This window comes from Drechmeria coniospora, chromosome 01 (genome assembly GCF_001625195.1).
Source record: "Drechmeria coniospora strain ARSEF 6962 chromosome 01, whole genome shotgun sequence".
Taxonomy (NCBI): Eukaryota; Fungi; Ascomycota; class Sordariomycetes; order Hypocreales; family Ophiocordycipitaceae; genus Drechmeria; species Drechmeria coniospora.
This window is the reverse complement of record NC_054389.1, coordinates 9,918,226-9,940,561: the sequence shown is the minus strand read 5'-3', so window position 1 is coordinate 9,940,561 and position 22,336 is coordinate 9,918,226. Positions and strand designations below refer to the sequence as shown.

Below are 22,336 nucleotides of genomic sequence, written 5' to 3'. Positions count from 1 at the left end.
TACTTGCATGTATTCCGTGCATGGTACGCGTTGGAGTAGTACTTATTGCACTCCGAGTACAAGTACATGTACGGAGCGCCGAGCACGTTTGTACCGGCTCCAGGCAGTGAGCGTACTGCACACCAACGTTCCGAAAGAGCCGCAACGCATGCAAATACTACTCCGTTCTGATAATACAAGTAATTACCTAGTAATGACACTTGTAATTGCGCTTACCTGTTTGTTCAGTACGTGCCCAGAACACCCGGCCGCCTGGGCCTCCGAGGTGCCACTGCACCTGTTTGCTTCATCTGGCGGGGGGCTGATTAGTAGGTACCCAAAGGAAACCATGGCGCGGATGCAATTGTGTACCGGCCTACTAGGTACTCTGTAGGAATCACAGCAAAGTAAAATACTTGCATCTAGGTGCAAGTACGAGTACCTGGGCAGATAGAACCGTACCTGTGCAATTGTACCGTTCCGTGGGCGGTGCTGCAAGACGGCATGTACAGTATGAATTACGGTGCATGTGTGTGCACGAGCTGACGTAGTCATTATGCCACTTGCAGTTCCATCGCCTCCTCGTAGGAGCCTGGCTCGGCGGGATATAACTCTGTTGGCACTAGTGGCAAATGACCCCAAAGCCGGTCGCGGTAGCGTACTTTGTGCTTCCCTCGCCATTGGCACTAATACCAACTGCACGCCCGCGCCGCCCAGGTACCCGAAGCCGTAGCCGTGGCGGCCGTTCACACCTGGTGTGGCCCAGGCGCATCAACAGGGGTTAGGCTCAGCCAGCCAGCCAGCCAGCCAGCCAGAACACCATCTCTCCAGGGGCCTCGAGGGGGAGGAGGGGGGCCAATGTGCGCTCCCACCGGAATTCACCACCGTCAGTACGGAGTAGTTGTACGTGTACTGTAATTGCACTGCATCTGCTTACGGAGTACTTACTGCACCGAGCACTGGTAATACGTGTACTCCGTTAGTGCTCATATTCCGTAATTACTTGCAGTAATACTTACAGTACCTAGTACTTACGGTAAGTACTTCCGCTACAGTACGGCTTGAATGCCAAGTTAGTAAGTACCCTAGTGCAGCACCTCCACAGGTTATTAATATTCGGGTGCATGCAAGTCAGTGCATGCATGTACTGTACAAATACTCCTACCCTCACAAATACCAAACACTTGAAGGATGCTAGGTACATGTACATGTACGGAGCACTCCTAGGTCCGGAGTCACCTACCTAGTAATCTACAGCACGTTGCAAGTGCAGCAAGTACATGTACATTACAGTGCACTGTACTCCGTACTCCGTCCTTGTGATGTCCATCCATGCTGCTACAAATTATCAAGTATTATATTACTTGTACTTACGGAGTACTCCGCACTCAATTGGTACGCACCGAGCAGTACGGAGTACCTCAGTACTATGAACTTGATCGGCTACCAGCCCAGCTGGCGGCGATCGAACACTGCCCTGGCAAGTCAAATTTCCACGCACGCACCTACAACCCAACTCTGGACTCCGTAACGCTCCATGCCTGCGAGTACACGAGCATGTACAACGACAGTAGGCGTGCACCTACGAAGCAGTGCACGTTACTGAGCATGTAGGAGTTGGTGCCGATGGTACCTTGGCTAACCTGCTGCTGGCTATCAAAATTGTACACCTACTTACCTAGTACTTACTACTAGGAACCTAGGTACTAGGTATGGACTGTACACTACCTAGTACTTAGCCTCGCCTCGGAGGTACACAGTAATAATAAGTACACGCAACTGAACTTGTACTTATTGTACTTACTTGCTTACGGCGAGGTACTTGTAGTTGTGCTCAAGTACACTTGTACTCCGAATAGCGGGACCTACCCACCAGCGGCTGCCAACCCAACCAACAAACGTCCGTCCAGTGACTCCAGTCGCCGCCGCCTTCTGCCTCCCCCGTTCTGCTTTTCTCGCGTCCCCCCCCCCCCCCCCTGGTTCGTTCGTTCGTTCGTCTGTCTGCTCATCCTCGACCTCCTCCCACCGTCCATCTTCATCCTGACGGCGTGGTGCGTACGAGTCTCTCGGCAGGGCGCCGACAATCATTTTCTCCTCTCGTCCAACGTGCCCCTTCGTTCCGGAGCCTTGGTCGGTTTCGTGTCCACCTCGTGTTCGTCCCGCCAAGCCCCTCGGCCAGTCGGGTTCCTCTGTTCCGGCGGCTGCCAAAAACCAAAAGTCAAAACTGTCTGCTCACCATATACCTCCCAGTTGCCGCCCGAGTCTGGCCAACATCGTCTTGGCACCACCCACCCCTTCGCACGCCTGCTCCAACCTCCCTCTCGAGCCGGCTCGGTCACAGGCTGCGGCTACCGCCCGACAACATCGCCGGCAGTCCAGTCCGTTCGCCTGCGAACCTCTGCCTCTGACCTCTGCCGCGTCGACGAGGCCCACCGTTAGCCTGCCCGTCTGCCCGACAGGCTGACCTGACCGTGTCCCTTTCCCTGCCCGCCGAGCCCACGCTCCCCCCATCGCCATCATGACGACCTCGCAGCCCCAGCTCAACATTGACCGCTACGTCGTCATCCATGTCGCCACCACCTGCGACGAGCACGGCGTCTACGTCACGAAGGACTCGGCCGAAGTGATTGAGCTTGGATGGATTCTGCTCGACGCCAACACGCTCGAGGAGGTACGTTGTCCACATTGCGCACAAGCCAAGCAACCAACCCACTCCGTCCCCACGGCGCAAGGCTCACGCAGACGCGCCAGATTACCCACGAGAGCGTCCTCGTGAAGCCCATCAACACGCCCATCACACCGCTGTGCAGTAAGTAAACGCCGTGGACGTCCTCCTGTTCCCTCCCCCCTCTCCCCAACTCCTGCGGGCCTGCCCCGTGCCCTGTCCCCCCCCCCTGCCGCCGCCTCCGCTCTCGGTCGAGGACGCCGACGAGTTGGCAAGGCCCGCGACTGACGGCGATGCTCTGCAGCGAGCCTGACGACGTTGACGTGGGAGCACGTTCGAAATTCTGGTTCCTTCCGGGATGCCATCACCCGATTCGACGCCTTCGCCACCGAGCACCTGACATCCAAAAACCTCGACTTCGTCTTCGTCACCCTGGATGCCTGGGACCTCCGCGTCCAGCTGCCTCGCGAGGCCCGCGACAAGGCCGTCGTGCTCCCTCCCTACCTGCAGCACTCGCGTACCTTTGACCTGCGGACCGAGTATCAGCGCTGGCAGCAGCACCATCCCGAGTCGCTCCCCTTTGGGCCCTCGATGCTCTCCAACATTTGCGCCGCTCTCGAGGTCGAGCCGGTTCAGTCGAGCGCCCCCATCAAGCACAATCTGCCCTTCCACCTGCAGGCCCTCGCCCCGGCCTCCCCCCGCCGCGCCATGGAGGAGGCCATCACCCTCGCCCGCGTCCTCCGCGGCCTCATCCGCAAGTCGCAGCCCGCCCAGGAGCACCCCGATGTCCTGACCCGACCCATGGACGCGAGGGCCGACGTCCGAGCCTTCCTGTCGGAGCGGAGCAAGGTCCTGCACATGTCGGGCCTTCCCCACGATACCACGCAGTCGGAGCTCGAGAGTTGGTTCACCCAGTTCGGCGGTCGCCCCATCGCCTTCTGGACTCTCCGCACCCCGGAGCAGCACAAGCCTACCGGTACCGGCTTCGCCGTCTTCTCTTCCCACGAGGAGGTCAGTCGACGCCGACCCGCGTGCACCCGTCGCCGAGCTGACTTTGTCTAGGCGGCCGAAAGCTTGTGCATGAACGGTCGTGCCCTGAACGAAAAGGCCATCGAGGTCTCCCCCTCGTCCAGCCGCGTTCTCGACCGCGCCCAGGATATCCTGACGCCCTTCCCCCCGAGCAAGAACCGCCCCCGACCCGGCGACTGGACCTGCCCCTCCTGCGGCTTCTCCAACTTCCAGCGCCGAACTGCCTGCTTCCGATGCTCCTTCCCGGCCATGGGAGGTGCCCACGGCCCGGGAGCCGGTGCCGACATGGCCGCCGGCCCCGGCGGCTACGGTTACAACTACGGCCCTCCGGCCATGATGCCGCCCCCTCCCCATGGTGGCCACGGGCACCACGGCCCCATGGGTCACGGCGGCGGCGGTCGCATGGGCGGCGGCGGCGCCGTGCCTTTCCGCGCCGGCGACTGGAAGTGCGGCAACGAAGTGTGCGGCTACCACAACTTCGCCAAGAACGTTTGCTGCCTTCGTTGCGGAGCGAGCCGCGCCACCGCCGCCGTCGTCGCCGACTCGGGCTACCCGTCCCCGATGGACAACGCGTCGCAGTACGGCATGAGCCAGGGGTCCATGGCCGGCACCCCGGGTCCCGGGCCGTACGGCGCCAACAGCTCGTTCCCCTCCGGCGGCTACAACAACCAGCACTTCGGAGGACCGCCTAACCACTTCCTGCCATCCGGCATCGGCGGTGGCGCCGGCGCCTACCCGAGCTCCTTGAACACGCAGGGCTTCGGCTCGGGCCCCGCCTCGCATTCGGCCGGACCTTTCGACAGCAGAGCGGCCGAGGCCGCTTTCCAGTCGGCCAACAACGGCCCTGTTTCTGCCGGACCCGGACCTGGACCCGGACCCGGACCCGCCAACAATTTCTACAACGGGGAGAACGACCCGTTCGCCTTCCTGTCGAGCGGCATGAGCGGGCTCTCGGTCGGCGCCAACGATGCTCGTCAGAACGGCCAGAACGGCCAGAACGGTCAGAACGGTCAGAACGGAGGCCCTCCTGCGAACAAGTCTCCAGCCTAGGGCGATCTGTCGCGAGCGGACGGCCTCCTGCGGGCTGCTTCTGTGCAGACTTGCCGTTGGAACGTCATCTTCGACTTGATGGTTGCGTGTCTTCCCCGCGTCGTCTCTGCCGAGGCACGCCGGAAGTAGACGACCTTGGACTGATGAACATAGAGCACTTGGCAAATACCTTCTGGACTTACGCTTGCTGTTACATGGGAAAAATGGCGGGGGGGTATCGGTGTGTATTTGTTTGCGGGACCAGGATGGAGTGTCGGACAGTTTTATGTTTTCTGGAGGGGCGTGGTAACATTGGCAGGCTGGAAAAATGTGACTATATGGCCACGGCTGTTCGGGGTTGGCGAGGCCTCCGACACCATCGTTCTGCTCGGAAAATTTGTTGTCTGTTTCTAACGGGGGATGGGGAAGCGTTCACCAAATACCCTGCATCTATCTTTCGGCCGGAAGATGTGGTCTGGATTTAGTGACGGCGTCCTCGGACCTGGAATTTTGCTGGAAATCCTTTTGTTGTTGTCCCGGGAGGGTGCATAGCGAATGGGAGTGTTAAAGGACATATCTTGGTGTGAAACTTCAATATCCCCCTTGGCGGGCATTGTGTTCCCAAGGCTGGGCCCCTCGGTTTAGGACATGTTGGTTTCGCCAAGTCGGCATTCTGTCTTCCTCTACGTCTCTGCTCCCCTTTTTGTTTCTTTCATGCTTCTGCCTTCTCTCTCTTGTCCTTGTCCCGGTTTGCCCTAATTCCCCGACTTGATCTGTTCCTAATACTGCTGCTGCCTTCAAGTCTGCAGTGCCAACTGCTGGACCGGCGAGAGAAGAGGAAGGGAGGGGGGGATGCATGCATCATTGTCGAGGAGTCGGGGAGCTTCGGTGCCTATTCAATCGATCGTTTGGCTGGCTGATTGTGAGCGTTGATGGCTTTCATCCCAAATGTTCGTTGTTGCTGATAGAGAAGGCGTGTATCGGTGGCAGCCAGCATCGGGGGGCAGGACAGTGAGAGTAAAAAGATTGTTTGCTTCATATTTGTGACATTGTGTGACACGATTTCGGCTGGTTAGATTATGAGCCACTACATGTACGAGCAGGATCAACTCTCAAGTCTCTTGATCTATCACCTTTCTCAAGTGCCATCGCGTCATGACATCAATTATTCCCTGTTCATGCCATTTGGTTGCCCCCTCCCATGGAGGCACTCCCTGCACCCGTTGCCTATTGATGCTCAACCCCCTCCATGTGAACGTGAGCAAAGAAGTTTTCGATAAAAATTTCCATATCTTCCTCGTCCCACAATTGTAACTCATCATCAACCACTTCGTCACCGTCATCGGCACTCTCCCCTTCATTCTCTCCATTATCCCCTCCCACGTCCATGTCCCTCGAAAACACATCCTCTTCGCCATCGACCCGGCTCCCGTTGCCGAACTGGGATGTTGACAGCACCGGGTGCGCTGCGACTGCGTCTTTATCGCTCTGCTCCTGTGCCAACCATGCAGCCCAGTCCCAGTCATGTTCATCCTGCGGGCACGGTTGATCGGCCTGTTGGGGCAGCAGGGAGTCGCCGCTGAGATCCTTGGGCAGACCGACGCGCACGCGGTGGCTGAATTCGGCCCAGCCCTGTGCGTCGTCGGCAGCGGGTGGTTGTTGCGTCTGCTGCTGCTGCTGGGCAGCACGGTGCTTGGGCGGACGACGGACGAAGAAGCCGCGGTTTATCTCGTCTTCAAGCGAAGGCGCGGCGTCTTCGGGGACGCCACCAGACATGTCAACGATGCGGTCGGGGTTCTGCTCGGCCCAGGCGAGGATGCAAAGGCGCTCGTCATCGTCATCATCGAGGATCTCCTGCTTTTGGGCATCGTTGAGGGTGTGCCAGCGGTTCTTGCGCGCGTGCTTGGGCTGCCACATCTTGGAAGTGTCCATGTGACCGAGGGTCATTTCCTCGTCTGAAACGTACATCTCGTCCTCGGATGGCACGATGTTGGCGCCGGTGTCGTGGTGGAAGTAGCCCCAGGTCATCATGTGGACGAGGTGCCGATCAAGCTCGACGCCCCGGACAATGGCTTCGAGGGGGATGAGCTCGTCGATGCGCATGAGGTGACATTCGCCCTGACCCCAGGCCTCGAGCTGGCCTAGGCCTACCTCGTCAAATGGCACGCCGTAGACGTGCTGGTTGAAGAGCCCCTGAGCATTCCAAGAAGCCGGCGCGACGAAGTCGTAGCGGACCTTGGACTGGATGATCTCGAGAGGCGTTGTGAAGCGCTTTTGGACGAGGACCTGCCAGAGGAAGTAGAGGCCCCTCTGGCCCAGGATAACCCGGGGGATCTCCACGGTGGGCATGCCCAAGACGGGGTCATTGAAGTGCATGGCCAGCTTGAGGACGAAGAGCTGGCCGTTGTAGAGGTCGATATCGGTCCAGAGCTTGCGGTTGCGCATGAGGGCCTTGCGCTGCATGGACGTTGGGACGTCCATGACGAGCCAGATACGCAGCAGCGTGCCGTAGGTGCCTGGGGGCGTGCGGTGGCCGTGCCGGGCCAGCAGAGCGAGGATCTCACGGCAGCAGCGGTCCCGGGTGAGGACTAGCTGGAGGTAGCGCAGGCCGGGGATGGTGCGGACCTGTTTCGCCGTCGAATCGTAGAGGCGGGCGTCGGCGTCGGTCATCTGATCGGCCCAGCGGCGGCCGACAGGGTCCTGGACAAGCAGGCTCCTATACATCTTGAAAGAAAAGACTCGACCGGCCTCCGGTGCGCGATAGGCGATGATCTGGCGCACCGAGGAGAGCAGGTGGCTGTCGAGCGCATCATGAAAGGCGCGGCTGATGCTGTACATCTTGAGGATGTCCTCGGGTCGCATATGCTTGGCAAGCTCGACGGCGAGCTCGAGGTGGCGGCACAGAGCCGTTATGAGGTCGACGTGACCATGGTGGATGCGCAGCCGCAGCTTGTCAATGCCACCGCCGAGGTCGTAGGGGAATCCGCCGTTCGGGTGGAAGTGTTCGGCTAGGCGGGAGCCTCCTGCGAACTTGTAGCGTTTGCTCTGGCGTCTCATGTCGTCGTGATCCGTCAGAGCCCTACACACCTTCCGCTTTTCGGACTCGCCGTCTCCATTCTCATTCTGGTCCGGCTCTTCGATGGCGTCCACGTATTGGCCTCTCGCAGCGGCCTGCTGTTCTGACTTGTCCTTGGCCTTCTCCTTGTCCACCTCATCAATGGCATACTGCCGGATGGCCTCGGCGATCTCGATACTGCTGACGGTCGATCCGTCAGATTTCTTCGCCGAGAGCTCGCGTACCTGCTGCAAGGCGATGCTCGCGATGAACTCGGCCTCGTCGCGGCTAAATCCTCTCGCCAGGGCTTTACGGACTACCGCGCTGCTGTCAAAGGTCGTCTCGAGCGTGTATATGGGTTCGTTCGGAAGTCCGCTTCCGCTGGCCATCGATGCGGTTGCCACGACGCTGGGTGAGAGGAAATGTGCGGAATAAAGAATGGAGGAAAGCCAGGCCCGAGGAGCAATGTGGGAGATAGGACCGGGAAATCAATGAGTGACAAACGAGGGGCAAAGACGAAGGTGAGGAAGAGGACGAGCAGCCATGGCGAACTGGCCAGAGAATGGGGCAATGAATATTCGGCTCAGCCCTTATTGTCGGCTGATGAATAGAATTCATTGAATTCATAGAATCCCCCAACAGTAACCACGGGAATTGCTGTTGTGGTTGGCTGAACTGGACAGCGAAAGTCAGGTGATTCGGATATCGGTGGTGAACAGCATGAGCAAAGTGCCTGCCTGGCTGCCTGCCCGTTTACATGCCCGACCTCGTTTCATTCACTGCTACTCGATCGGCTGTGTAGCGACCCGAAGAGTCGAAAGTCGGCGGATGAGATGGCATGCCATGGTAATACACGCCAAGAACGAACAACTGATACCGTGGTCTTGCAAAGCATATCGACAACAGCAGCAAACAACCATGACGGCTCAAGGGCCGCCGTAGATGACAATGCGAAGCAAGACAACAGGTCATGCCATGGTCCAACTTGGAAAGAATCTAATCCCGATGCTGCAGCCTTCACGATCTCCTCTAGGGGTCGCATAAGCTCCACTCCTCCAAAGCCGATGTAGTATGTTCCATGAGCATCCACCTCGTCTATCGGTCGAGCTCGTTGACGGGCAGGTCGCCGTCATCCCTTCCGACGATGGACTCGGCAACCTTCCAAATCTGCAACAAATTGTCCTCGGCTGCGCTCGCCACCATCCAGGGCTCGCTTGGATTCCAGCTGAAATCGGCGAGGTGGTTCGTGTGTCCGCCGTGCATGAAAAGCCTGCGGACCAAGGTTAGCATCCAGCGCCGCCTGGAACTGGGAATGGGGAGATGACGCACAACTCTGGCGGGCCATCCTCCTGATCGTCGGGAAGCTGCTCTTCACCGACGCGCGAGAGGTCCCAGAAGATGATTCTTCTGTCGTAGCTACCACTACCTAAGATGCCGGCCTCGGTCGGGTGCCACGAGAGCGACGTCACGGCGTCGTTGTGACCCTCGAGCGTGTGCACCTTTTCCTTAACGTTTCGCAAATCCCAGATTCCAATCGTCTTGTCGGCCGACGCCGTCGCCACAAGCACTTCTGACGTCGGGTTGAAGGACAAGGCGTTGATGGCATCCAGGTGGCCGCCTTTGGCAACGACGGCTGCCTTGCTCGTCTCGCTATGCCGGATGTCAATGATCTGCAGCGTCTGGTCATCCGACACGGAGCCGATGAAGCTCTTCGCAATCGGGTGGTACTGCACATCGTTGACTATTTGGTCGTGGTGGGTGTATCTCCGAGAGGGTCGCATGGTCTTCGAGTCCGTCTCGAGCTTCTTCAAGTCCCTGCGCTTGTTAGCCGCCTCCTGTGCGTGGAACGAACGAGGTCGGCTCGACTCGAACCGGTACAGGTACGAGAGAAGTGAGCGAGGGCGCTTACCATAGACACATGGTCTTGTCCTCGCTGCCCGATACCAAGCAGCCGGCCTCGTGCGGGCTCCAGTTGAGGCCGAAACCCTCAGCCTTGTGGCCGATGAGCTCGATCTGGGGATTGATCTTGCCGGGCGTCGTAGGCAGAAGGGGGTGCTTTGTGCGGTCGAAGATGAGAATTTTGCCGTCGACACAGAGGGTGGCGATGATGTCGGGGTTTTGAGGCTGGTATCGGGCCTTGTTGACCTCGCCAGGATGCTCGATCTTCTGTATGATGTCGCATTTGATGGCGGCAACCTCGCCCGAGTTTCCATATCCTCCAATCTCACCCCGGTCCTCGTCATAGTTGGAGGGGTTTGGCTGGACAGCCTTGGGCACCTGGACATTGGCGAGTTGAAGATAATTGGTACTCTCGTCGGACGTGTGCGTGCCGAGCAGAAGCCGATGCATGCTGTAGTTTTGTCCCTCGACCTCCTTCACATCCGGGAACCATTGGACGGTAAGAGTAGGCCAAGTGAGAGCAGTTCTGAGGCTGGTCAGAACAACCTGCCCACAGTTCTGGGTGAGAGAAGGAAAGGGCGCATACCCTAAAATCATGTCGTACAGGAACGGGCTGTTCTTCTTCCATGTCTTGTACTCTGCTCAACGTTAGTGCGGCAACGTCAAACAAGAGGAGAAAAAAACTTGCCTTCATTTATGAGACGCTCCACCTGATCGTCGTCATCATCCTGCATCGCGTCGACTATAGCCGTTGGTCAGCGTCTACAGTTGATCTTGCATGAAAAGCCACGAGGGGAAGCAGCGCGGCAGAGGGTGCGGGAGAACGTACCATCGACCTCTGGGTCCAACGCCATCGCAGGTGCCGTAAAATGCGAGGATGAGTCGAAAAAAGGAGGGATGTGAAGGCAAGGGTAGGAGATGAAAGTTCCTTTATCGTGGCGAAGCGCAAGCCGATGATTTGTTCCCGTGATGGTCCAGCCCAGTCTCGGTGGTAAAGGATCAGAATCAGGATGAAGCCAGAAGGTCGAGGGAGCTTGCCGTTACGCGTCACGCGCGTAAAGTGAGTGGGAAGCACGTACCGTACCAAACCGGGACAGTACGTACAGTAAGTACTGTACATGTACAGGTAAGTACTTACAGTACATGTCCGGAGTACATAATACTTATATTTTAGTACAGTTTTTCAATAGGGAGACGGAAAAACACATCCGGATAATACCCTGGTCGTCTATCGGAGTAATTGAATGTATTAAGTGCTCCGTAAGTACTCCGTAAGTACTCCGTACATGTACTTACGTGCTCTGCACAGTACAGTGTAATTACTGTGTTACTTGGAGTACTGTACAGTACGGAGTTGTACTTACAGAGTACGAGAACCCGAAATACTGTACGGAAAATATTAGTCCGTACCTAGTACGGAGCACACCTACATGTAATACTGTAGCTACGGAGTACGGAGTAATACTGCAACTACAATTAGGTATCAGCACTGACGTGCCACTGGCTGGAGGAGCGGCCGCGCTACGGGCTGCCCTCCCAACCAGCAGCAAGTATGTTCACGGGTATGTACAGTACCTGTACGGAGTACGTACACATGGATTTACGGCACCTTGCTAAGGCAGCATCAAGTACAGTTAGTACAAGTATATCAAGTACAAGTACGGGGTACTCTGTATTACAGGACACGTAAAACAAGTGCAATTGCGCTGCACCTACGGAGTACAGTACTTACAAGTACAAGTACTTGTCTGGAACACGTTGCATGTCAACCGAACCGGTCGGAAGGAGGTCGGACTGGTCGTATTGTTCGATTCCAATATTTCTCGTTCAGCGCGGTCTTCACGACACTTGCGTTGAGGCATTCTTCTGATTTGAAGATTCTATCAATTCTTGAAGAAACACTCTTCGTAATGAAGATAGCATTGCTCTCTATTAGAAGCTCTAAGCTGTTTGTCCAAATTTCAACAAGTGTATCTATTCTAGCTGCTCATTCCTGATAAAGGTGAATGTACAACAGTCTAACATTGAATAACCTTGAATAGAACCTTAAACGCTATTTCAATCCCAATGGTTTCGAAGACCCAATCTCCTCCTTGCGCAGCACCACGCCAGTGCCATGGTACACTCCCATCGGACACGTCTACGCCGTGAATGTCGAAATAGTACCATCGTCTTGGAGGACACCGTTATTCTTTTACTGTAGGTGTGACATTTCGTTGGTTGGCCGGGCAGTAGTCCGTGCTCCGTCGTCGATGAACATGACAATACCGCATTTCACAATACCGAGGTAATTAGCCCGACTACCGTCACTGGAAGTAACACAATTTCGAAATACGAGTTCAATAACGCCATGGTGGTATCGTATATCGCAGAATATAGCGCCCCTAGGGATGCCTTCCATTCATCACAATGACTTGTTGCTGACCTAATCGAGATCCATCAGTGATCGCACGAGCTGAAGTATGACTTGAATCTAGCACAACACGCACTTTTACGAATCATGACAGTTATTCAATGTCAGGTCAACGCATCAAGTCTGATTTCGAGAATGGAGAAGTGATACAAGACGATCAATGGTCTGGGGCGCGTTGCCGGGAAATCAAGAGCTTGCGAGGAAGGCCAAATAATCCGCACCAGGCAAGCAACGATATCCAAGAAACAGTATTTATTTCGCTGGCAGTTAAACCGATGCAAATCAGCTCCCGTTTACTTACCTCGTCGGGTCCCCAGAATCGGTTTGGTCGTTGGTACGTGATACTCACGTGCGAATTCCATGTTACGCGTCCAGGACTAAACTAAAGCAGCCATCTTTGCTAGTTACGACTGTGGTTACATTAGCCTTCACCAACTCTGTGGTTCATGAGACAGCTCATGAGACAAAACGAACCACGAACGGGCATTCAAGACCGTTACCTGATTCTTCAATCGCCATGTATATGTAAATGCCTCATTAGCATGCAGAAAGTCGGATATGATTGTCGATGTGAACACTTCTTGGATGTTACCACGGAGAGCCTATTTTATATATCGAAGATTCATGGTTGGTCTTGCCAATTGCATGTTCTGAAACGGTTGCAAGTGTGTGGCCCCCGCACACGCAGTGCCAGGGTACCGTCTCAGTTAGGTTGCCAGCAACCGAGTTCCCGGCACTTGGGGACCTCGGGTTCTAAACGGATCGCCCTTCCATACCAACGAGGTGTTGGTATTCACTAGTATACCAAGTAGAACCAGGCTCTATTGGGTTGAGCTCAATCGGATACGATGAGGACTACCGATGCGTCCCTTGCGTGCCAAGCGCATCAATGCCGGCACGAATCAATTCAACCTCAACGTCAAGCGCGAACAGGGTTGCTTTATCGAGCTGATTCTGTTCCGCGCCTTGTGAATCGCCTGGCCATTTGCAATCAAGTTTCCCACTGGAGCTTCAGGCAAGCTGCTTGATTCAAAATCAGACAGGCTGCGTGATACAAAATCATAAGTAACTCCGTCAGTCACTAGGGATACCTGCATTGTCTGGTAGAAGCCCAGCGACGTGTGATGACACTGGCGACCATGAATTCCAGCTCGGATAGGCTCCATTCCCGGGCCACGGAGCCGCGACTAGTCTGGGGCTGTCTCACTGATCCGGTAGCTGAACTGGCTATCGTGTTATGCGAGAGCACATACATACTTGCATAGAAAAGAGAAGCGACCCCTGGGAGCCAAGAGCTTGGCAAAGCTTGTTAAACGTCGCGGAAGTTTGACTCGTCATTCGGATTCGACCTTCCTTGAAGAAAAACCATCGCTATGAAGCTCAAGGTCCTCGTCGTGTCCTGGCTAGCCGCTGGTGCCGCTGCTCAGGACTCGAGTATGCACGCTGTCGGCCTTCCGGTCAAGAGGACACCATCGACCCGGAAATGCACATCTAGATTCCCTGGGTACAACATTGGCCAGCTGAAGAGAGCCAAGTGGCGGAGCACAGATATCGGTGGCTTTGCCGACGTGTCGACGTGTAACACTGGTTCCGGCATTATTCAGGCATATACCTGCTCGTAAGCACCTTCAAGAATTCTGCATCTCCGTTGCTAAGTGCGCCCTCTCCAGGTATCGCGATCCATCGTCGCTAGATCTTATCAGGTGTCAGTATCGACTGGATGGTACTCTGATCCAGTGAGTCGTCCTTGTCGTATTTAAGCCAATGCTCCGATGTTCCATTTTTTTGTTGTTGACCTTGGCCCTTTGCCAGAAAATGCAACGGGAGGAACTCCTACCAGTCATGCAAACCCCTGGGTGAAGAACCGGAGCCTTCGAGGTCCAAAGACCAATGCGAGCGGAAGAAAGCGCGTCTTGGCGGCATCTGCGACGTTTACAGTGACGTTGGGAGCATTATCGGGAAGTTCTGCCCCATCTCTCGTTCCATCGAGGACGTCTTTGCAACCTCCCTGCAGTCGGTGGCAGTCGCCGTCCAGGGATTGACAAAACAGAACACCGAGGGCGATCAGCGATTGAATGAGGCAAAGGTCAAATTTTTCACCGCTCTGGGCCTCACCATCGGCGTTGGTGTCGCTGCCGTGGCTGCGCCGGAAGCCGCGTTCTTGGCCTCCGCTTTCCGAATCTACCAGGGGGTCTGTGCTGGTCTCACCGGATTCTCCATTGCCGCCTCATCTTGCGACTTATGTGAGCTATCCATTTCGTTCACTCTACTCCATCACGTGCTCACATTTCTAGTGTACTCCAAGTACAACTTGATCGAGGACTGCAACAAGCTGAAGAGGCGCGAGGAGCCTCAACATGTCAACCTGGGCTACGGCCGATCGCTGTAAGGCTGCCGGTGGAAGACAAGCATGACCATGACGCGTTCTAACGTCATCAAAGCTTCATTCGAGCAGAGGAGAGTGTCTGCACCAGCTTGTACGTTGCCCTCGGATCCCAGAACAAGGGAGGTTGAATGCTGATTCTCCCGCCTCGTCCAGCATCGAAAAGTTCCTGCCCAAGGCAGAGGATTGCATGAACAGACTTCCAAAGCCGGATTGCGGTATCACGGTTGCCCAATACGTATGTCGTCACCTAGACTCATGGTTGATGATGCTAAATAGAGGGCTTGTAGATGGAGGCTGGTGCAACGGAATCTGAGGCCACGGTTCTCTTCAATAACTGCCCCACGTTATTCACTCTCAAGGACAACTTTGACAAGGTTTGCGAAATTCGTAAGTGTCCTGCAATTCTTGACGGACATGACCCTTGCTCACCTATGACCGAAGGTGAGGCCCTTGTCGACTTTTTGCCGTTCTGCGTACCGGGCCCCGATATTGGGAACAATACAACCGATCGTCCTTCAAACACAACAACTACCAGCGGTAATAATAGCACCAGTAGCGGCTCCGGCAGCAACAATGGAGACTCTGGCAGCAACAATGGAGATTCTGGCAGCAACAACGGAGACTCTGGCAGCACGAAAGATGGATACAGAAGCTTTGACAGGGTTTCTAACAGCACAAGCGGAGGCTATGGAAGGAAGCACGGCGCTTCATTTTGTAAAGGCAAAGGTTCTGCCTGCTCGTACGGAGGCTCCAGCGAAGACTACGATACTGCCACCTACAGTAGCTCGGAACGTGCTGGTGGCGAGCATGTTTGCAAGAGTGGTGGATGCAAGAGCAGATTTTCGGGCTGCAAACACGGAGATTCTGGTTGCACGATGAAAGACTCAAGCAGCACGAGCGGAGACTCTCATGACTCTCACTGTAAACATGGAGATTCCGGCTGCACAACGACGGTTTCTAGCAGCACGGGCGGAAGATACGACGACTCGAAAGGAGGTTCTGACAAAACAGCGGTAAAGCAACCCACTCAGCCGAAGACAGTTCCCGCACAGCCCGAAACGGTCGTCACCAGCTCGTCCAAATCGCTCTACCACATCCGTAGCAGCTTTGTTCTTGTCGCCGGCACGACCATGGGGGTTCTGTTTTATTTTTAAGTACTAACCTATTATGCTGAAATCGTTACGTTCAAGTCTTGTTTACGAAATCTATCCTTGTGGATGGAGTTTTGGTTTTCTCATTCTTGCTAGCAAGCCGACGACGAAGGAGGGCTGTGTGAAGCAGCACCGACCGCTTTGGTGTATTACGAAGCGCAAATGAAGGTGCGGCATTGATGCTCCCGGGAAGATAGTCAATCCCAAAATCAATTGCCCTTCGTTCAGTACGTTTGGTACAATCAGGCCACAGCGATGCCTGCTCATCGTAGCATTCCGGAAGGGACGCAGAGGCGAGGCACTCCGCGCAGTGGCTCTGCTTGCTTCAACTTTATCTCAAAACCGAGCAGCCGAGCCGTAAAGAAAACCCTTGAGCAACTTGTCAGCTTTTATTGAGGGCCGCGACACATCCAAGGCGCAAGGCACCGTCTTCGGAAGTGCCCTTGGATATTGCCGGAGGCGCTGTTGTGCGACATGCGGGGAATTTATACTCGGGAGCTATCGCTGACTAATTTCACGGACCCGTGAGCGTACTAATGGGCCGTCCACCCATTGGACCCTTACGTATTGCATTGCTTGCGTTGCACGGATGGAACGGAAACCTAATAGGCTGCCTACGCTTGAAGCTCATCAGGCAAGACACCGCGGTCGTTATCATTTTCGCATCCCATCCACACTCCCGCGCACGCTGCTGTGTCACCCAGCAGCTTCCTTCCTGCACGACTGTCGCAGGGCAATCCTCTACGTGCCTCGTCCCTACCTTCTCCGTTCTGTTTGGCGTATTGTGTTCGCGACACGATCCTCGTGCAAGGGATTTCTTCTTCTTGAACCGTTCAACCGAGTGAGATTCTGCTGAGCAAGCCTTACGGACCTTCATTCAGATAGGGTGTGGTGTCATCGACAAAGCAGACCTCATCCCCGCTGCCAACGCTTTCGAGGCTCACATTCGTCCGCCACTCCTGCACCATGGGGCAAGTCGCTTTCCGCTCAGCCGACGACCGGCCAGGCTAACCTCTGTCGCAGTGTTCCCAAATTCTTCAGATGGCTCTCGGAGCGGTATCCTCCCATTTCGCAACTCATTGCCGAGAACAGAATACCCGAATTCGATTGTCTGTACCTTGACATGAACGGCATCATCCACAACTGCACCCACAAGGACGCAGGCGAAGATGTATCTTTCCGACTGAGCGAGGAGGAAATGTTCATCCGCATCTTCAACTATATCGAGCACTTGTTTGGCAAGATAAAACCCAAGCAGCTATTCTTCATGGCCATCGACGGCGTTGCCCCCCGCGCCAAGATGAACCAGCAACGAGCGCGACGGTTCAGAACGGCGCTCGATGTCGAAAAGGCCCATGAAAAGGCCATAAAGGAGGGCGTGGAGATGCCAAAGGAAGCTCCCTTTGACAGCAACTGCATCACGCCGGGAACCGAGTTCATGGCCAAGCTGTCGCAGCAGCTGCGGTACTTTGTCAACAAAAAGGTGTCGGAGGACACTGACTGGCAGGGCTGCGAGGTCGTCCTCTCCGGCCACGATGTACCCGGAGAGGGCGAGCACAAGATCATGGAATATATCCGCAACGCCAAAGCACAGCCCGAATACAACTCCAACGTCCGCCACTGCCTCTACGGCCTCGACGCCGACCTCATCATGCTTGGCCTGCTCAGCCACGACCCTCACTTCTGCCTCTTGCGCGAAGAGGTCACCTTCGGCCGCGCTTCCAAGACCAAGTCGAAGGAGCTTGAGCATCAAAATTTCTTTCTACTCCATCTCTGCATTGTGAGGGAGTATTTGGAAATGGAATTTCAAGAATTGGAAAAAGAGGGCGCCCTGCAGTTTGCGTTTGACCTTGAGCGGGTCATTGACGATTTCATCCTCATGGCCTTCTTCGTCGGAAACGATTTCCTGCCCAACCTTCCCGGGCTTCACATCAACGAGGGAGCTCTGGCCAACATGTTCGGCGTCTATAAGAAGGTCCTGCCAGCATGCGACGGCTATATCAACGAGAACGGTGTCATCAACATGCCACGTCTGAAGATTCTTCTCGATGAGCTGAGCAATCTCGAGCTTGTATCGTTTGAGAACGATGTATCTGATGAGAAATGGTTCGCTTCCAAGCAGATGGAGAAGAAACTCGAGTCGACAAACCGGCGCAAACCCGCCAAGGGAGGCCAACTTGTCATCACCTCGTCTCAGCGCGACTTGTGGAAGCAGCAGATCCGCCCGTATGTGTCGACCCGGTCCGCCGAGCCGCTGGATCTCGGAGCGGGTCTTAATGCAGCAGATCGCAAGTTTGTTCAAGACTTGGCCGACGCGCTGCATATCGAGTGGTCAACCAAGGAGGACGAAAATGCAGATCGACACCTCATTCTAGAATTTCCCGCTCGCTCGGCCGGTGGTGCCGGCGACGAGGAAGACGAAGAAGAAGAGGGCAACCTCGCAGCCTATCGTGTCATAAAGACCTATGATAAGGCGTCCGTCGTCGATGTAACGGCCGAGGGTGCGCAGAAACAGTACGAGGAGCTTTACCAAGAGAAGTACCGGGGCTGGAAGACGAAGTACTATCTGCAAAAGTTCCCCGAGTGGCCTCCGGAAAAGTACGCCAACGAGCAAAAGGACCTCTGCGAAAACTATGTCCAAGGTCTCCAGTGGGTGCTGTTCTACTACTACAAGGGAATCGCCTCGTGGCCGTGGTTTTACGGCTACCATTACGCTCCCCTCATCACAGGTGTGTCTTCTCCGTCAGTGGCGGCCAAAGGCCCAGTTTTTTTTTAACAATCATCAGACGTGACGCTCGGCCTCGGCGCCGATCTCAACTTCACCAAAGGCCAGCCGTTCAAACCATACGAGCAGCTGATGGGCGTTTTGCCCGACCGAAGCAAGAGCATTGTGCCCAAGATTTACCACGACCTGATGACGAACCCAAAGTCCCCCATCATTGATTTCTACCCTCGCGATTTCGAGCTGGATATGAACGGCAAGAAGATGGACTGGGAAGCCGTCGTCAAGATTCCGTTCATCGATGAGAAACGACTGCTGTCCGCCATGGCCCCGCTGAACGATCTCCTGGGAGATGACGAAAAGGCGCGGAACGGGTTCGGTGTTGCGATCAAGTTTACCTTTTCCTCGGATGTCAGCTACATGTACCCATCCCCTCTTCCCGGAATCTTTCCCGAGATTCAGAATTGCCGCTGCGTCGAAAACATTTTTGAGCTGCCCGATACCGAGGGCCTCGAGTACGTGTCCGGCCTGATGAACGGCGCCTTGGTCAAGGATGAGGCCCTCGCCGGCTTCCCGACTCTGCACACCCTGCCGTACACTGCGCAGCTGGTCGCAGGCTTCGGCGTGAACGTCTTCCAGGCCGACAGCAGGAATCCAAGCGTCATCGTCACGTTGACCGACACCAAGTCGCGAACCAGCATCGAGAGTTGGAAGGCGAAGCTTGGCCAAAAATGCTATGTTGGCTTCCCCTTCCTGCAGGAAGCCAAGGTGATGAAGGTGCAAGACGAGCTCTTCAGCTACGAGCTGGCCGAGGATGGCAAGAGCACGACGACAAAGGATCACTCCAACCGAGAGGCCACCGACTTCTCCCGCGAGGCCGAGTACATCGAGAACTGGTACGCGAAGCGGCTGGGCATGACCATCGGACAGGTCGAATGTCTCGTCTCCGTCCACATGCTCAGGGGCTTGATCAAGACGGAGGAAGGGGCTCTGATCAAGGAGTACGCCGAGAACCCGAGCTTGCGCAGCACGTACGCGTCTCAGACGATCGTCGACGACGTCGTCAACGAAGACGAACGCTTCCTCGAAAAGACGGCGCTGCCGATTGAGGAGGAATTCCCCATCGGAACTCGAGCCTTTTTCCTTGGCGAATACGCCTACGGTCGCCCTCTGGAGGTCACGGGTCACGTTGACATGAAGACGGAGGTTGTCGTCTCGACGCTCAAGACGAAGGAGGCTGAATTCGCGAAGAGCATCATCCACCAGGCGGAGCGAAACAACCCGTACAAGCCGTCGTTTGCCGTCGCCAAGCAGCTCGGAATGCACCCGCTCGTGCTGAGCAAGATAACGTCGTCCTATCAGGTCATCAGCGCCGCCGGTCTCAAGCTGAACCTGGGACTGAACCTGAAATTCGAGGGACGAAAGCTCAAGGTTCTCGGGTACTCGCGAAAGTCGCACAGCGGGTGGGAGTTCAGCACGTTGGCCATCAAGCTGATTGCCGACTACATGGTGGCATTCCCCGACTTCTTCGCCGCCATCCAGCGGGAGCCGCAGAGGAGCGACGTCAACGAGACGGATCTTTGGAAAGATCCGAAGGCTGCCTCGCAGCGGGTCAAGGACATTGTCTCCTGGCTGAAGAAGCAGGAGACGAGCAAGTTCGAGCGAGTACCGCTCGAAGCGGAGCAGCTCGATTCCGACGTCGTCATGGCTCTCGCCAAGGCTGGCGAGCACGTTTTCGACGTCTCCAAGGACTTTGAGATTCGCAAGATGCGTGGCGTGCCTCGCGCCGCGCTCCTGAAGCCGTCGGACGCGGAACTGGTGCTCGGGAACCAAAACTTCAGCCTCGGCGATCGGGTGACGTTCTCGGCGGCGTCGGGAAAAGTCCCCGTCGCCACGAGGGGAACGGTGGTGGGCATCAGCCGAACGGCAACGGCGCTGCTGCTGGACGTCGTGTGGGACACATCCTTCATGAGCGGCACAACCCTGGGCGACAGGGCGCCGATGTTCCGCGGCCAGACGGTTGCTTCGTCGTCCGTCTTGAACACGACGGACAAGCAGGTCGTTTCCGCCTCGAGCAAGTCCCAACAGAGGCGGCCGGCCCCGAGAAGCACCGTGCAGTACGTATCCGGCGGCGTGATGCAGTACAGGGACGCACCGGCTCCTCCTGCTCTGCGCGGCGGATGGCGGGGCGCCTTGAACGGAGGCGGCCACTCGCCTCATCGTCAGGGCAGCCCGAATCAGCGGGGCGGTGCGCCGAACCTCCTCCACAGCACTCTCGTGTACAGGGGCAGCCCCAACGGCTCGCCGACTCCTGGGCAAGATTCGAATCGGCAGGGCCGTGGAAGAGGCCGCGGCAGCAACGGGGCAGGGAACGGCGGCGGCGCTCGAGGCCGGTGGCGCGGCAACATGGACGAGGGCCACACGCCCTACGTCGTCGAACAGAAGTACGGCAACGTCGCCCCTCCACCCAGCCTGGATAACCCACGAGGTGGGCGTGGCGGTCGGGGCCGCGGCGGCAGCAGCCGTGGCGGCAGGGGACGAGGTGGTGCCGGCAGAGGACGAGGGGGAAACGGCGGCGGACAGGTCGGAAGCGCGGCGTAGCGTCCGATGAATGTTTGGAAATTTCCCGGATACTACGGCTGGAGCGTGAAGCAGTTGTACGCGGCAGCGGCGGTATGCAGATAAACAAGTACGTACACGCATAAGCACACGTATGTATGTACACACGGTATACGATATCTGCGCGGGCCGAGGGAGACCAAGGCCTCACGTCCTGCACGCATCAGAGTCTGCCGGAGACGTTGTTTCATCCATGTCACCACGAGGGAACAGCGCGGCAAAGGAGGAGCATGCGTCGTGATGGAGCCAACGAGCTTGGTGGGTCCAGGACAAGCTCGAGTGTGAAAACTAAGCATATCAATTCCGACCATGGCGCCCGCCGTCTTGCCTTTCGGCGAACTCGAGAATAATTTGGTCCAAGCCAACGTTGGCGTCATCGGGAGGCAGACGGATACCTTTCCTCGGGTCCTCGTGCTCATGCTCTACTTTTTGCCCGTAGACTTGGTCTTGATGGCGGGGAGGGTGAAGGGTTCGCTCAAGCCGCCGGCCATGGTCTTCCAGAGGCCAATGTCCATGTCCATGTCCCAAGTGAGGAGGCCGACCCAAGGCTGAATGTTGTAGTGCAGCTTGAGGGTGACGTCTTGCGCATTGGCGAGCTTCCCGCTCGGGTGGGTGATTTGGTACTTTGGTTTTTGGTTCTTGAGCTTGAGAAGGCCGCTGACGTGAGGGAAGAGGGTCGGGTCAGCGGGGGAACAAGGCGGCGGGTGAAGGCAAACCTGCGACGCACCGGCTCGGGTCAATGGTCTTGCCCTCGGCACTCTTCTTGAGCTTCTTCATGGCGATGGGGCCGATGTTACGGAGGTGGTCGGCGCTGGGGTTCGTGATGATGCTATCCCAGATGACGGCCGAGTTGGTGGCATTCTGGGCCGCGTCGCTGGGCCAGTCGGCCGTGATGTAGACGAAGAGCTGTTTCGTGTTCCACGTGAAGAGCGAGGACAGATCGGCGTCGAGCGAGAACCTGATGATGGCGTACTCTTCCTTCTTGGACGAGTAGTAGTGCGGCCGGCCCTTGACGCTGCACGGGAGCGAGTCAGCTCCGGTTCAGGAGGAGAGGGGAAGGGGAGGGGATGGACGGGATGAGCAAGGCGGCGAGACGACGCACACTTGGATGTTCTGGGGCGTGATGGTGCCGCTGGGGTTGCGGGCGGCGAAGAGGTCCGTCGCGGCAATGAAGGCGCCGAAGACGCAGGCGACGGTGGTGAAGAAGCCGAAGACGTTCTGGATCCGCGTGAAGGAGGAGTGCATGCTTGCGACGGGGCGGCGGCGACGGTATCCGCGCGCGCCAGGGGTAGGGGGTGGTCGCGATTGGGGCTTGCACTGCTGCGGCGGCGTGGGAGGGTGACGGTGACGACGCTGGTGAACAAGAGTTGCACGCACTATTAGTGGACA

At 56.5% G+C, this 22,336-nt stretch overlaps 5 protein-coding genes across 5 annotated transcripts; 2 read left to right on the top strand and 3 right to left on the bottom strand.

Moving 5' to 3' along the window:
- Nucleotides 1-2,497: 2,497 nt before the first annotated feature.
- DCS_02627 (uncharacterized protein) lies at nt 2,498-4,723 on the top strand (the record flags this gene model as incomplete). The annotated part of the gene is made up of 4 exons (XM_040799954.1): nt 2,498-2,650; nt 2,731-2,788; nt 2,949-3,655; nt 3,707-4,723. The coding sequence occupies 4 exons, from the start codon at nt 2,498-2,500 to the stop codon at nt 4,721-4,723; spliced, it is 1,935 nt and encodes a 644-aa protein (XP_040660837.1).
- Nucleotides 4,724-5,929: 1,206 nt separating this feature from the next.
- On the bottom strand, nt 5,930-8,146 carry DCS_02626 (uncharacterized protein; the record flags this gene model as incomplete). Its single annotated transcript, XM_040799953.1, has 1 exon — nt 5,930-8,146. The coding sequence occupies one exon, from the start codon at nt 8,144-8,146 to the stop codon at nt 5,930-5,932; it is 2,217 nt and encodes a 738-aa protein (XP_040660836.1).
- A 706-nt stretch (nt 8,147-8,852) lies between these two features.
- On the bottom strand, nt 8,853-10,510 carry DCS_02625 (chromatin assembly factor 1 subunit C; the record flags this gene model as incomplete). The annotated part of the gene is made up of 6 exons (XM_040799952.1): nt 8,853-9,027; nt 9,087-9,572; nt 9,667-10,182; nt 10,243-10,294; nt 10,360-10,398; nt 10,486-10,510. The coding sequence occupies 6 exons, from the start codon at nt 10,508-10,510 to the stop codon at nt 8,853-8,855; spliced, it is 1,293 nt and encodes a 430-aa protein (XP_040660835.1).
- A 2,932-nt stretch (nt 10,511-13,442) lies between these two features.
- DCS_02624 (5'-3' exoribonuclease 1) lies at nt 13,443-20,929 on the top strand (the record flags this gene model as incomplete). Its single annotated transcript, XM_040799951.1, has 10 exons — nt 13,443-13,687; nt 13,740-13,805; nt 13,882-14,312; nt 14,364-14,454; nt 14,511-14,546; nt 14,609-14,690; nt 14,743-14,842; nt 14,897-15,553; nt 16,545-18,335; nt 18,393-20,929. The coding sequence occupies 10 exons, from the start codon at nt 13,443-13,445 to the stop codon at nt 20,927-20,929; spliced, it is 6,036 nt and encodes a 2,011-aa protein (XP_040660834.1).
- A 440-nt stretch (nt 20,930-21,369) lies between these two features.
- DCS_02623 (Signal peptidase subunit family protein) lies at nt 21,370-22,192 on the bottom strand (the record flags this gene model as incomplete). Its single annotated transcript, XM_040799950.1, has 3 exons — nt 21,370-21,604; nt 21,675-21,962; nt 22,050-22,192. The coding sequence occupies 3 exons, from the start codon at nt 22,190-22,192 to the stop codon at nt 21,370-21,372; spliced, it is 666 nt and encodes a 221-aa protein (XP_040660833.1).
- Between the last annotated feature and the right edge of the window lie 144 nt (nt 22,193-22,336).